Source organism: Balaenoptera acutorostrata, chromosome 2 (assembly GCF_949987535.1).
Source record: "Balaenoptera acutorostrata chromosome 2, mBalAcu1.1, whole genome shotgun sequence".
NCBI classification, from domain to species: Eukaryota; Metazoa; Chordata; class Mammalia; order Artiodactyla; family Balaenopteridae; genus Balaenoptera; species Balaenoptera acutorostrata.
The window spans coordinates 120,362,030-120,376,951 of NC_080065.1; the positions used below are offsets into that span (position 1 = coordinate 120,362,030).

The window sequence follows — 14,922 nt, forward strand, 5'->3', positions numbered from 1 at the left end:
CTATAAGCAGATGTGTTCACAACATTCCACCGGGGAATCTTCTTAATTGTCACATAAATGTCATCTTATGTAAATTGAATATTTATCTTTCCACAGAAGGGGTGGAGGGGAAAGAAAGAATAAACAAACTTCAGTCTTGGAGAGGGAAGGTGGTTTCTGTCCCAGTTCACAACTCACCCACGTGCCTTCAAAGCCAAAGGTGAGGTGAAGAAATTATTGGACCATCTTTGAGGGGCAGCCAAAAAGGAGGGGGAAGAAAAAGTTGGCAATGATGCTTTGAGGATATTGGGCCAGGCTCCCAGGTCTCCCCCCCTCCCAAACCCCGCCTGAGAGCAGACCACCCCCTCCCTAGCTGGGAGCATCTGAGAAGGCTGCAGCTTGCCCCCCACTTCTCCCCATCCAGAAAGCCAGCCCTGCTCCTTCCTCGAGAGAAGGTGAGCGCGGCGGGCGCAGCGGGTTGGGTGGGTGTGGCCCGCGGCTCCGGGAACGGACCCAAGGCCCCGCCACCGCCCGAGAGCCGCCCGACAGCCCGCCTGCCTGGCGAGCGCAAGCTCTTCTTCCAGAAACTGCGAGGATCCCAGCGCACTGTTTGTGCACCACAAGGTCAAGTCGGGAAGTGGAGCCGGAGGAGGAGGGGCGAGGAGGCGAAGGGTGGGGAGAGGGGCGCCCCGCTTCCTCGCCAAGTGCCAATCCTTGGAAGTTGCCCCTTGGTTTTTAACCCTTTAGGGGGACTGGGAAGGACGAGCAAGGGGGAGGTGGCTACCCCGGGGCAAACTCTTACCGGGCCCTGGACGTGCAGCCACCCACCCACCCATCACTGCGTTCCCTACCCCCCGGAAATGCGGGGCAGAGCTGGGCGCCAGGAGGCACTCGGGCGGGGGGAGGGGGCGACGAACCCAAGAGGGACCCTCTCTACGGACCGCCCCTCCTTCTTGAGGTCGCCCACAATTTCAAGTTTCCCCCGCCCGGCATGTTAGTTTCCATCTGCTGTGGGTGGGGGAGGAGAGCCGCGCCCCCTCCCCCAGACTCGCGCGCGCCCCTCCCCTCCGCTCCTGCCAGCACTTTCTGCTCACTTCTGGCGCTGCAAAACGCCACGCGATTTATTCGTTTCGGGTTTTAAAACCAGCGATTCAGGATCAGGGCCTAGAGCGAGGGTCTTCCAGCGCTGGAACCCCGGGAGGCGGGGTGCTCAGTGCAAACCTCGTTCCCTCCGCGAGTGTCGCCTTCAGGCTGTTATTTGCAAAGAAACGTCTTTTTGACGCAGGGAGAAATGGCAAATTTTAAGTACGTCATTAATATGGCGCCAAAAGATTTTTTTAAGTATAAGCTTGCTTTTTTTTTTTTTTTAAGGTTGCGGGGGGCGCCGCCCGGGTCTGGGGCGCGAAGGGGGCGGGGTGTGAGCAGAAAGTGTGAGTGAGAGAGTGGAGGGGCGGGGTATGTGTGTGAGTGTGTGAAGTGTGAGCAGACCTGATGGGACTTGCACGGGCGCAGCCGCCGCTTGGGCCCGGCCCTGGGGACAGGGCGGGCTGGGGGCGCCCCAGAGCCCGTGGGGAGTCCAGGCCCGAGGTGCAGGCAAGAGGGCGGTCCGGCAGCGTACCCTCCCCCCGGAGGCCTGCAACGCTACCTGAACCCGCAGCTGAAGCCAAACAACTGGGCGGGGGGGTGGAGGGGTGAGGGGGGGGGTGTCAGGAGTGGAAATCCGAGTGAATAAGAAAAAAGTGGCTACTCCCCCTCCCTCGCTCCTCCCGCCCGCCCCCACCCCACCCCCACCCCAACACATTTTTTTTTTTTCTAAAGAGATCACAAGGAAGTCTTGGTTTAAAAAGAAACAGAAACATACACAGGGGGGTTGGTGAATGGTGCCGACCGCGGCCATCGCAGTTGGAGGCTATTTGGGGGGGGTGGGTTAGAAGCGTCCATGGAGTTACTTTGCACCCACTCCTAGCGGCAAGGGCTTAGGTCTGGCGGGCTGACAGTCCCCGGCCGGGTGCGGTGCCGGGGACCCCACGGGCCCGGCCACCTCCCTCGCCACGACCCCGGATGGATGCGCGCCCCCCGCCCGCCCGCGCCGGCCCCAGGAGCTCCGGGTTTCAGGAGCATCCTTCCCACGCCGGCCCCAGCCGCGGCGCGTAGCCGGGGGTAGCGGCCCTCGGAAGGGCACCGCGGAGCAAGGTAAGATCCAGCCCCCGGCGACTGGCCCTGCGCATCTCCACGGCGTTATTTTGTGTTTTTGCAACAGATCTCCAGCGCTCCTCGCTCCCTCGCGCTCTCTCTCTCTTGCTCGCTCGCTCCCTCTCTCTCCTGCTGGCTGCTTGTTCTAGGAAGCCAGCGCGCGGGGGGGGGGGTGCCGATGCACAGCACAGGGGAGAGAGATTGCGCATGTTGGTCAGTCGTGTTTTAAAGAGTACATTGCGGGGAGGCTGAGAGGGGCGCATGCAACAACAACTTTTGGAAGGGTGAGCTTGGCGACCTTCTTTATTAATGACTGCGGCAAAGCGCCCCCGGGCCGGGGAGGGGGCGCGGGCGGGCGGGGGCGCGCCGGGGCTGCAACTTGCCCCGCGGGCTCTGGCAGGGCGGAGGGGCTGCGGCGGGAGACCTGTGCGGAGAGGAGGTCGCGCGGCCGGGTACGTGGGTTCGGAGGACCCGGGGCTATCTGCCCTCCTGTCTCCCCGAGTTTATTTTGTTGATACGCAGCACGTCCGGGCGCCGAACCGGGCTGAGCCGGTGCACATGACCCTGCGCTGGGCTCACGTGCAGCCGGTCCGGTCCCAGACACCTTCCGGGGGCCACCGCCTCCGCCCTGTCGCCCCCTCTCCGGGCTGGGTGCACGCGGGCTCTGCACGCGGGGGCAGCATGCTCAGCTCCCGGACGCGGAGGCTCTGCACAAATTAACCACAGTTTTTTGGAGGGGCGGGGGATACCCTTTCCAGGTGAGTATGGAGGGTGCGCAGTCCCAGCGCGGGGGGCGCGGGCTGGGGGTCGGGGGCAGCTCCCCCTCCAGGGCTGCGCGGGAGTCCAGCGGGGGAGAAGCGCTGGGAGTGGAAATGTACCGGCGGCGGCCGGAGCGGCGGGTGCGCGCCCGCGGGGCGACGGCAGGGGGCGTGGCCCTTGTTTACCTTCTCCCAAGTCTGCCGGTTCGCGTCCCGCTCTGGGGACGGTTCTGCAGTCCCCTGCCGTCCGCCTCCACCCCTGAGTCCTGGGTAGTACCGGGAAGATGTAGGCAAGCGGCGGCCTGAGCCTGGGACCTACTCACCTGACTCCCAAATGAGTGACATTGCAGCCCCCGCCCCCACCAAGCACCGCTGCAGTCCCTCTCCCGGATCCCGGCCCCGCCCCGCCCCCGGCAGAGGCATCTTCCCGGCCTCACCTCCTTCCTCCCTCTCTCCCTCCCTCCTTCCCACCCACTCGCCTGCGCCTGCGGAGCCGCTCCTGCCCGCCTCCTCCCCGCCTGGGTGCAGACTTGTGGCTCCCTCCGGTCCATTCCCGCTTATCCCTGGGCCCTGAGACACCCTCTTCTTCAGGCCAAGGGATGAGAGGGGGTCAGCTTGATGACTCGTAGCTTTAATGTCAGAAAAGGGGAATGTCTGCGAGACAAGCAGGAAGCCTTCGCTATAGCTTCTAGAGGCCCAGGACACCCACCCTCCCTACACACACACCATCCTCACACACACAGCTGCCAACCCCCAAGGGGCTCGGCTGCCCTCACTCGCTACGCCTAAGCCCCTCCTCCAGCCCCGGGGGCCAAGGCCACCTCCCGGCGCCACCCCGGGCCCGAACCGCTTCTTGCCCTTCCTTCGACTGGGCCGGAGCCCCCCGCAGCCACCTCCGGCTCCTCCTCCCGGCTCCCGCGGTCAGAATCACGCCGGCGCGCCTCCAGCCTGCTGTCCCCCGGACTGCCTTTAGGGGCAGGCTGGAGGCGCGCGCCACCCCCTCCCAATCCCCTTATCCTCTGCTGCCGGCCGGGACATTTTTCCTTAACACCTTGAACGCAGATCTCCTGCCCTGGGCTACTGGGAACGGGAAAGGCTGTGTTTCCCTTTTCTCGGTGCCAAGGGCAGGAAGCATGCGGCGCCTCTGGTCTCTGCAGACTCCCAAACCTTGCCCCGCGCTTAACATTCTCTCCCACTCCTTTACCCCACCCCCCCGCCGCCCCCATCTACTGCGGGATTCCAAGACACAAAGTTTCTTATAGGGTCTGAGTTTTCAGGGTGTCCTCAGGAGGAGTCGTGTTTGCACTCCGAGCTGAGGAGCTGAGTGGGCACGACTGACCTGCCACCTTGCCTTTGTTGCAAGGGGGAGGAGCCCTGAGCTTTGAGTCCAGACAAACTGTGAGGATGTCCCTTTAACGTTTATGTTTGCAAACTGAGTCCTGGGCCTGGGTGGTGGTTGGGCTGCCTGGCCCCTCCTCCCAGGGTGGCATTAACTCCCTCCCTTCACTGGTAAAATTCCCAGTAGGACATTTGGCAGAAGAGCTGGGCAGGGAGCTGCCAACCAGGCCTGGCCCTGTCTCCTGGGTTCCCAGGATGCTGGCTTCTCCCCTACCCTGACTTCTCCCACCTTAGGGCCCCAAGTGAAGGCACCATCCCTCCCATCCCATCTTCCTCAGGCGGGTTGGGACTCGCAAAGTGATCTAACAAGAAGAGAAGGAAAATAACAACAGAGTAACTGTAAGAGGAAGGAATGAGTAATAAAGCCGACCCAGGCAGGGAGGAGGGCTTTTATGTTTAAGAGATGCTATTTGCTTTTTAGGTCACAGGCTGCAAAAACAGGCTTTGATCCGAAGTGGGCGAATAATTTATTGAGAAAGTTTGCATGGTAGGGGAAAAAAAGGGATGTTTGTTTGATCTGGAGGCCTCTCAGTTGTCCCAAGTGCTGTTGGCTGTTGTTTAGAGTGGAAAAGCATTTGGTTCCACAGCAAATGCCTCACCGAGGGAAGTCCTCGCCCCAGGCAGCAAGACTTGCAGTGAATGTTGGTTTTGAAATTGTTTAGCCAAGGGTCTCCCCAGCACTTTTGGAGTTGAAGTGTTTAAGGATAGAGTTGTTTGGGCTCGGGATGCAGCAAATGTGTCCAGAACATTTCCCATCCAACAGGCTTTTCCTTTCCCTAAATTGCCTGGCTAAACAGCCAATAACACTGATCCAAGAGGCTGTCAGAAATCTCCACGTAGCTTTCGTTGACAGGTGAGGTGGGACTGCTGATCCCCAGCCCCCAAGTCCTTCCAGAATCATGAGGTTAGGCTTTTGACACTGATTTCCACATCCTTGAGGTTGGAGGCAAGGTATTCTGGTTAATCAGTGTTCCAATTAACAGGGAGGTACTTGTCTTATACCCAAGACCCAAGTCAGAGGCTTCTAGTCCAAATTCTTAACAGCTCATCCAGCAGGCTCTTTGTGGGGCTCACAGTTTTCCCTTTAGGTTCTCCAAGGGGAGGCCAAGTCAGAGTTATGAGGAGGAGGGTACCCCTTGCTTGCCCTGTCCTCCACATAGGACCCTCACTATGTGTCTCAAAGATGAGGAACCCGGGAAGATTCTCAGAAAGCCCATAGGAATCTGGAATACCCCAGCCATACCTGGGAGTTGTAGGTCTGTGCACTGTACACTGTACCCCCTGGGGGGGGGAGGGGGGCAAGGTGCACTATTTGGAGCCAGACAGTCTAGGTTTGAATGCTAGCTTTGCAGTCACCAGCTGTGGCAATTGCTCTGTGCCTCAGTTTCTTCATCTACAATTGAGGTTAATAACAGTACCTACCTCATGGTGGGTGTGTGGATTAAACGATATATTGCATAAAGAAAACTAAGCACAAAGCCAGGCATGTGGTAAGCACTTGATTAGTATTAGCCATTCTTACTATTATTATTAATGACCTGGATAGGACCCAAATGCAGCTGACCTTTGATCTCTCCCCTTTAGGCTAGGCCAGAGAGCCAGCTCCCTTCTCTGAAGAAGGGATCAGAAGGACCCTGCAGTTGCCAATGGGCAGCCATCCATGGGAGCGAGTGGACTGAGCTTTGCCCTCTCTGAGGTGGAGGGTAGGGTGCGAAGGTGCTGAAGGACAAAGTAGACAAAGCCCCTTTCTGTCTCCCAGGATCCCCTTGGTATGTCCCCAGAACTGGGTCTGGAGGGTGGGTGTGGACAGTGTGTTCTAGGGGAGCTGGGTGCCCCCTGGGACACTTGGAATTGCAGGTGGGCAGTGGTGGGTGTTGGAGGAGGGTTAGGCTCCCGCATGATTGGAGAAGTAAGTTTGAGGATCTGTGTATACAGAATCATTTTTGTCATGGCAGTTGCTGTCCCCGAGAAGGCATCAAAGTTAATGAGAGATAGCAAAGAGTGGGGCTCTGACCCCCGTTTAAAATGGTTTAAGAGTGTGCAGCTCTTGCTTTCTGAATGTCTGGCCTTCCCGACACAAGCAGGCTCTGAGGACAGGTTTTCCAGCCGAAATATCATTAAATTGTATTAGCATCTTATTACACACACGCCTTAGTGGCCTGCCTCAGACAGGGAGAGTTTTTGTTTCTCTTTGAAAGATTGTGTCTGGAATGGTAAATTGCCTGCTTGAAAGCCTCCCCACCCCCCCTTTTTTTAAGGAGGAAGACGAAATCCTGCTGTGTGTGGTGGCAGGCTGGGTAGGCCTGGTGGCCCCCAGAGAGGAGAGGCCAGAGGCCAGGTTGGGGTGTTTTAACTGCCTAGGGAGCTGCTGCAGTAGCAGGCCTGAAAGGCCCACTGTTTCCAGGGTCAGCTGGAAGGGCGTTAATGGACGCCCAGGGTGTTTATTTGAGTTTATTTGTGGAGAGGTCTTTAAAAGGGGGCTGGCATTGGGCATTGGTGTTTCAAGTCCAGACCCGAGGCCCCCACTAAGACCAATGGCTACTGTTGCCAAGAAAACATCTGCCACCAAATTGCTGCCCTATTACTGAGTTGACATTGATCATTAGCCAGGAGCCCAACCAAATAAAGCCTCCTGGAAAATGTGTGAGGTTAAGACAGGGAAGGCGGGCTATGCAAACGGGACGAAATCTTGGGCTGAGGTGTTTGCTCCCGCGAGCCGCGAGCAGGCCAGCTGGGCTGTGTGGTCCCACACTTCTAGAGGGAGGAGACAAGAACACACGCGGCACTCCATGTGTACCAAGCCCCTGTTATGTGCTGGGGCGCCAGCAGGGATCCAAACAGTTGCGCTTTTTACTCTCGTGGAACGTATATTCCCAAGGAGAAGGACATTCAGCAAGTAGCTCAGCAAACACAAATTGTGATGGGTGCTCTGAAGAAGCGGACTGATTGGGTGGTGGGCTTTCTGTAGATAAGGCAGCTGGCATAGACCTCTGTGACGTTTAAGCCGAAACTTGAAGGATAAAAAGTCAGACGTGCCTAGGCTGCGTAGATCATCCCAGGCAGAGAGCACACCTGTGCACAGGTCTTGACTCATGGACTGTTTGGTTTGTTTCAGGAAATGAAAGGAGGCCAGTTTGGCTGGGAAGTGGTGGGGATGGGGGCGGTGGTCAGTATGTGGTAGGCAGGGGTAAGATCTCGTAGGGTCTTATGGTCAGAAGCTTGAGTTTTGCCCTTTGAGCAGCAGGAAGCCTTTGAAAGATTTTAAATAGGGCATGACATGATCTGATTTATGCTTTTTGAAGATTATTCTGGCTGCTGTGTGGATCTTGGATTATGAGGGAGCCATAGCGGAAGCTGGAAGATGAATGAGGAGTCCTGCAAGAGATGAGACTGGCTTGGACCAGTATGGTAGCAGTAGAGATAGGGGAAAGGTGGGTGGATTCTCACTGTGTCCTGGGGGGAGCGCCCACTGGACTTGCAAGGGTTGGCGGTGGGGCGGAGGAGGCTGTGGGCTGCTGCTCATTGAGGGGACTCAAAGAGGGGGCCCGAAGGAGAGCCGTGTGTGTCTCCGTGCTGGGGATGGTGTGGGAGTGCAAGTGGGCTGGTGGCAATGGCAGGAAAAGGGGACACTTTCTTTCCCAGAGTCTTCTTTGTAGGTAAGATTTCAGGAGCACTTTCTGTCCCTAAAAGCAAGTGCCTTGTGACCCTGAGGTATTTTCCCAGAGCAGACCTTGCTTTGGGAGAGGTTGGGGGAGGCAGTGGAAAAGGAAAACCAGAGGCCAAGACCATGTCTTGGCACTCCCATCCCCCGCCTGCATGTATAGCCCTGGATTTCAGCTTTGGTAAAAGAGTCGTCCCTGTGCCCTTTGCTGGGTTGGAGAGGGCCTTCATGGGGCAAAGGGCTATGCCGCAGGGGAGCCCGGGCCTCATTTGGGGCTTCATTAGCCACTGACAGTAGAGGCTCACCTGCGGCAGGGAGGCCTTTGGAACAGACTTGGTTCAAAGGAAAGAAGCAAAGCAGTGGTTTCCCTCTGAAGCCTAGTTATTATTCAAGTTAAGCCACCGCAGAATCTGCTCCCTTAATAACACCCTGCTAAGGAGGACTCGGGGGTGTTTCACAGAGGGCAGGTTGGACGGGCGGCTGGCTGAGGGTGGGGTGCAGGTCTGCACGCTGACAGGGCACACTGGTCCTAGGCAGTGAGAAGGTCATTGGCAGTCAAGAGGTCCTGTTGTAGGGGGGACCTTGCTTACCGTACAGGCTCACTGCCTCGCTGAGGAGGCCTTCAGGTGGGCGCTGGTTAGGAGGACTATCCACCTGGCCCGAGTCCACTGTGGAATTAAGAACCAGCACTCATACGGAGTGCCAGCCACTGTGCTAAGGGCTTTATACTGCTCTCATTTACTCACCAGCTGGTTCTGGCCCACAGATGTGTTTAGTTTGGCCCTCTCAAAGTGTTTTAAAAATCTGAATCAGTTGCCAACATTTTAAGTTCAGGAGATTTATGTAAAATTCCAGATCCAGTTTGTGTCCTTTGGGAGGTGTGTCTTTTCCAAGGTCCCTGGTCTAGTGAGGGGTGCAGGTAGTATTTGAACTTGGCCTCCCTGAATCCAGTGCTCCTGCTTTTTATGCTATGAGAGAGCCTGGCTTGCAAGTGCCCCTTTGCTGGAAATGAAGAGAAATGCAATTCATGTAGAGGATTGCAGGAGAAAACAGGTGGATGCGCTTAGAGCACCTCTCCCCCTACTCCTGTTCCACCTGTGACAGGGCTGGGTTGGCAAGATGTGGGCTAGAGTCAGAGTTCTGCTAAAGTCACCTCATCACACTCAGACCCCGGAGGACAGCAAGGATGGGCAGCTGTGGGTGGTGGAGCATTATTGCCCCATTCAGTGTATGACCTGAGCCACTGGGCTGCTTGCACTCTGCTGCACAGAGGCAGGGTAACCTAAAGGTCAAGAACATGGTCTCCTGAGTCAGACCTCTTACGAGCACTGTGATCTTGGGCAAGTCACTTAACCTCTGAGCTTCGTTTCCCTCAGCTGCAGAAGGGAAGCAGCCATCAGGCCCACCAGCACCAAAGGGCTGTTCTGAGGCCTCAGTGAGGCCTCAGTGAGGTCCCTCAGTGAGGACGCACCCCCTCCCCAAGCAATGGGTGCTTAGCAGTTTTAGCTCTTGTTCCTGCCTCCTTGGTGTCCATGCTACCACTAGGCATCCCTCCATACCCCCACACCCTCTAGAGAGCACTTTGCCTGCACCTTTGGAGCTGGGCAGCAAGCAGCCCCAGTGAACCTTCCTGTCATCCTGATCCTGCTACTGGGGACACAGGGGTGGAGAGAAGCTCCTGGCTAAGGTCAAGTATGAGGCAGGAGGGTACTTCTGAGTAGCTCAGAGTTCTGGGTAGTCACACCCCACCTTAGAGAGCCAATGCTCCCTGGTCTCTGCAGGGCCACAGTCAAATAAGGTGACCCCCAGGCTTGGGCATGAGCAGACTTGGGATGACAGCAGGTGGCAAATGGGATTCCGAGTGGGGGTGGGGAGCCTGGCTGGCCTGCAGCTGGGACGGGCAGCGGGGCTTTTTCCCTACTGACACTGGCTCCTTGTCCTTTGCTGTGGACAGTGAGGCGGCCCAGGGTCTAGACTGACAGGAGCACGGTGGGAAGCACTCTGGGCCCTGAGCCCCAGGTCTCTTCTCACGTTAGGACTCGGCCACTGACTAGCTGCGAGACCCGGGGCAGGTTAACAAGCCACTCAGTGTGCTCCCTCCAAGAGGGGACAAGAGCAGGCTCTGCCACCCAGGACTCTGCAGGATTAGAGGAAATAGTGGGTGGGAAAGCACTTCCAAGAGGCAGGAGCTGACAGGGGCACAAAGGCAGCTCAGTGTGGGCTCAGGGATCAGACCACGTGGATTCAAACCCCAGCTCAGCCAGTCACTAGGAGGACAAGGCACTGAGCCTCGTCAGTAAAAGAAGCTAATAGCTCACAACTCCCCAGGCTTTTAGGAGCTGAGATACCATGGGGAGGGGAAGGAGCTCAGTACGGGAGAGCTGCCCTTCCTACCTCGAAGTTAAATACTGTAGTGGAGAGAAAGTTGGTTTTTACTTTTATCTGGAGAAGGCCATTGAGGGGAGGGAGGGCACCCCAGCCCAGCCCATTCACCCTGGGCCTGGTGTGGCTCAGGGGCCCAGCTTGCAGCCTCCCTGCCCCCACCCCATTTCCACACCCCTCTGGCTGCTGCTCTCAGTATGTGCCCTCAGTGCTGTCTGGACTGGCTTGTCCCTCAACTCCGATAACCTGGTCCTCCTGGAAGAGTCAGTCTTGTTTCCTGTGCCCTCCCTCCTCAGCACCCAGCAGGGTACCACTTGTAACTTGTAGGTGAGAGTGGATTCTTCGGTGGGCCTGAGTTTCCTTGAGTGGAAGCTGGCACTGGGCAGGTCCTAGTCTCTGTTCATTCTGGGGCTGCTGACCCCCCTTGCCCTCCCTCACCTTTGACCAGACTCTCCGTTGTCTGAGGCTCTGGCCTCAGGAGGTGGGAGATGCCGCCCCCTCTCCCAGCCCCAGGGCCCTTGTAGGTGGGCGGGGAGAGGGAGAGGCTGGTGAGGAGAAGGCTAGGGCACGACCTTGTTCTCACTCTTTCTCTGCAGTGGGGTGAGCGTGGGGAGGTAGGTTATTGGGCAATTTTCTGAAAGACTGAGGATTTCCCAAGCCGCCTGTGAGTATAATGGGGCCTGCCTTTCATTGCAGATGGAAGAGAAGAGGCGAAAGTACTCCATCAGCAGCGACAACTCTGACACCACCGACAGTAAGGCCTTCCATCTGGGGCTCCTACAGGGAAAGTGTTTGCATAGTTATCAGGCCCACAGGCCCAGGTGGGGGGACACTGCCCCATGGTCTCAATGTTGATGAAAGCATAAATCAGGCCAGGTCCCTCTGCTCCTAAGAAAGTCCCCACAGCACTATGGCCTCCAGGGCCTTGCTGTCCTCTTTACTCTACTCCCCTTTACCCTCTAGCTCTCAGCCCCATGTGTTTTGCTCTGGTTGGAACAGATCAACTCCCCCCTGGGCCTTTGCCTGTGCTGTTCTTGGCTGCTAGGAACACATCCCTCTCCCTCTGGCCCTGCCGTTGAGTCAGGGCCCTGTAGAAGTGTCCACACAACAGATAAAAAACCTGTCACTCTTCATTATAGTGACCTGATAAGTATCATTTCCCAACCAAGTATCATTTCCTTATTAAGGTAAGCTCCTTGATAAGAGGGGTCATGTCTTGCTGACGGCTGTATCCAGCTAGATCGGGCACATAATAGGTGATCAGTAAATGTTTGCTGAAAAAATTAATGAAGGAGTCTGACTTTCATGGGATCTTGGCAACAGAACCTCAGGGTAGACTTGTGCAGGGGCTGGGTGTGCCAGCCCTGGGTGGGGGGGTGGGGCACTGTTACAGAGAAGATGGGGCTTGGGGAGCCTCTTCTGAAATACAGAGGCGAAAAGGGCGGTTTGTGTCAGGTGAGGGCTTCTTTCTGGTACTAGAAGGCAGCTCTTCTCAGGTGCCCTAGGAACCTGGGCCTGCATGAGCCAGTCGGAGTAAAGAGTTCCATTCTGCCCTGTGTAGGAGAGACACTCTGCCAGGAAGATCCCACTTAGCGGTGCCCTCTGGTGAAAGCCCAGGCTGAAGAAGAGCCTGCACTGCCAGGGAGGCTGGGCCTGGAGCCCTGCAGCTGTAGACCTTAGTTTGTTCACGTATGTGGTGAGCAACTGGGATTGGGGAAATCTCCAAGGCCCCTTAGAGCTCCCTGAGTTCTCTGATCCCCCGGAGCCTGAGGACACATGCACTAGAATGAGAAATCAGGTCCCAGCCCCTTCTCTCCCTCCAGGTTTCACTCATTGTCCTTTGGGGTCTGTTTGCTCAGCTTGGCTCTAGTGTCTGACCTGGCCGGCTGTTCCTCCCTGCAGCAGTAGATCACAGTGTCCGGCCCTTTGTGGCTGCAGTCACACTGCCTGTGGCCTGTTTCAGTAGAGCCAGGAAGAACTGCATCCTCTGCTTCTAACTTTATTTCAGGCAAAGGAACTCTTGAGGGCCAGGCGCCCGCAAGGGAGAGCATCTGGGCAGCTGAGCCCTGTTTCTGCATTGGAGTTGGGCCAGGCTGAGGCATCCTCCCTTTTCACCAGTCCCCACCACTACCCATCCATAGCTGCTGCTCCTTTGACCCGTAGGAGTGGGGGCCAACCTGAGTGTAGTCCAGCAAGGGCCTCTAGACCCTAGTGATAATAGGTAGTCTTTATCAAGGCAGCGCTGTGTGCCAGGGACCGTGCTAAGACTTTACAGGCATGATATCATTTAATTCTCACAACAACTCTTTGAAGATAGTTATTCTCTGCCCCCATTTTATAAAAAAGCAAGCTGAGGCTCAGAGAGACTAAGTCATTCGTCCAGGGTGAGGAGCTAGTAAGTGGCTGAGCCAGGGCTCAAGGTTAGTCTGTGGGTCTACTTTCGAGCAGCAGTCTTCCCACTACCTTGTCTCGCCTCTGCATACCCACTGAGCATCATCCCAGAGTGTCTAATCAGCAGTGGGGGTGGAGAGTGGCCACAGAAGGCTTATTATAGCCCTCCTTCACCAAGGAGGAAGCAGAGGACCAGAGAGGGCAAGAGACTTGTCATGGATCACACACAGGAAGCTAATACTGAGTCCTTGTCCAACTGCCTTTCACCTCCCAGGCCTCTTCTGGTTGGTGAGTAGAGGAGGCATCATGTCCCTATTCATCGTTGGAAAGGCCCAGAGCAGGGTCAGTCCACCAGGTGCTTACAGAAGTCTCCACCTCCTGAACGTTCAAGACAGAGCTTTCCTGACAGGCTTCCTTTCCTTGGACATGGGTGGGTGGTGGTCCTGGCCTTCCAGGGGCCCCTCATGGGCTGTGCTCTCTCTGCAGGTCACGCTACATCTGCATCAAGATGCTCCAAACTGCCCAGCAGCACCAAATCAGGCTGGCCCCGGCAGAACGAAAAGAAACCCTCAGAGGTGGGTAGTGACAAGTATCCTGGAGAAAGATGAAACAGAGGTGGAAAGGAGAGGGCGGGATGTATGGGGAAAGTGCAGGTATATGGGGGGAGGGGAGAGGATTCCTGGCAGAGGGTGCAGTCATTGCAGAACAAGACCAGTATGGCTGAGTAGAGTGGATGGGAGGAAGGGGTGGGGGAGCCAGTTCTCATAACCTTGTAGGTTGTTGTAAAGATGTTCCTATTGATCTGAGTGAGAGGAGAAGCCTTTCAAGGATCATAAGCAGGGTAATAATATAGTCTGCAGTTCTAATGAAAGGTCCCACTGGCTGCTGTGAGGAGAAGGGAATATGAGGGGCAAGGGTGGGAGCGGGGAGGATTCTTTGGCAGTTGTCCAGGAGAGAAATGATGGTGGCTTAGAGCTGAGTGATGGCAGTAGGATAAGAAACAGTAGGACCTGGGACATTCTGGGGGTTGAGCCAAGAGTGACAGGATTTGCTGATGTAGGGATGAAGGGTGGAGTCCTCAAAGTCATCCAGTAGGTCATCCACTCCTTATTATGCCCATTTCACATGCATCTGCCCTTTAAGCCTTCCTTACTTTGACTCTGTTTCTTGGGACAGGTAGAGGTACTTATGGCCTCTGGAGCTGTGGAGAAGAGCTTTGGGGGTGGGTAGACAAATGGACATGCGATCCTGCCTCTGCAGCCCCTGAAAAATTGCATCCTAGAGCCTCATCGCTCCCTCTTAGGTCTTTAATGCATTGCACTGGGCACAAAAGAGACCCTTGGCACAAATGAGGCTGCCAGAGCCTTGAGTACCCAAGAAGGGGGTTGCTTTCGAATCTGACCCTTAAGAGAGAGATTGTTCTGCAGCCCACAGAGTAGCCAGGCACTGGGCTAGACACTACTTTTTTAACCCTCCTGTTATAATGAGGAAATTGAGGATCCTAAGGTTATACAGCCAAGATGTGAGGTTCTTGGGGCCAACCGCGCCAAGGGTGGGAAGGCTTAGAGTTCTGGGGCAGAGCACTTGGCCCGGGTTGAGGGAGGATATCTTTGTTCTGAGCCTGGCAGCCTCCTCTCCCCTCCCTCACTGCAGGGGCCATCCTGGAGCTGCTATCATTAGCCAGTCCCCAGGGGGGGGTCTTCCGAAGAACCTTGCATTTGAAAAAGGACTCCCCGCCTCCTCCGGGAGCTGGCCTACCCTGGGACTCTCCTTTTGTGGGATTGGGGGTGGGGACACCTTTGAGACTTGAAACCTCCCATTCCCATCCCCCAACCTAGTGTCCTCCCTCGGCCCTATAGGGGAGCGGTGGAGATGGAAGGAGATATCTCCAGGAATGCAGTCAGGACTGGCATGAAAGCAGAGGGTGAGGTGGGCATGGGAGGATGCTGTTCTTGAGGCTCTTGGCACCTCCTGGTCTAGCCCTGCTCAGTGGGTGGAAGGCATGTGCTCATGTGCACTGGGAAGTAGGATGCAGAGTGTGCTGGGCCCTGGGGGTCCCTGGGACCACCCCTCCACCCCTCTACCCCCACCCCCATCTTGAGAGCTGCAGGGGCTCCCAATTACTACTAGGGTTGGATTAGTAAAACAATAGCCATCTTT

The 14,922-nt window shown here is 56.4% G+C and overlaps 1 protein-coding gene across 9 annotated transcripts in view; it reads left to right on the plus strand.

The window, feature by feature from the left end:
* JADE2 (jade family PHD finger 2) overlaps positions 1-14,922 on the plus strand; it is a 120,032-nt gene that overhangs the window by 67,789 nt on the left and 37,321 nt on the right. The window contains exons 1-5 of one of the 9 annotated variants that reach the window (XM_057540158.1): positions 1,853-2,172; positions 5,913-6,097; positions 7,631-7,759; positions 11,068-11,125; positions 13,249-13,337. In XM_057540158.1, the coding sequence (XP_057396141.1) occupies positions 7,694-7,759; positions 11,068-11,125; positions 13,249-13,337 (213 nt within the window). In that variant the 5' untranslated portion in view covers positions 1,853-2,172; positions 5,913-6,097; positions 7,631-7,693. Of the gene's footprint in view, positions 1-499; positions 604-1,852; positions 2,173-2,363; positions 2,457-2,803; positions 2,931-5,912; positions 6,098-7,630; positions 7,760-11,067; positions 11,126-13,248; positions 13,338-14,922 lie in introns of those variants that run through there. The other 8 variants (XM_057540159.1, XM_007172153.2, XM_057540161.1 and 5 more) reach the window with 8 other exon arrangements.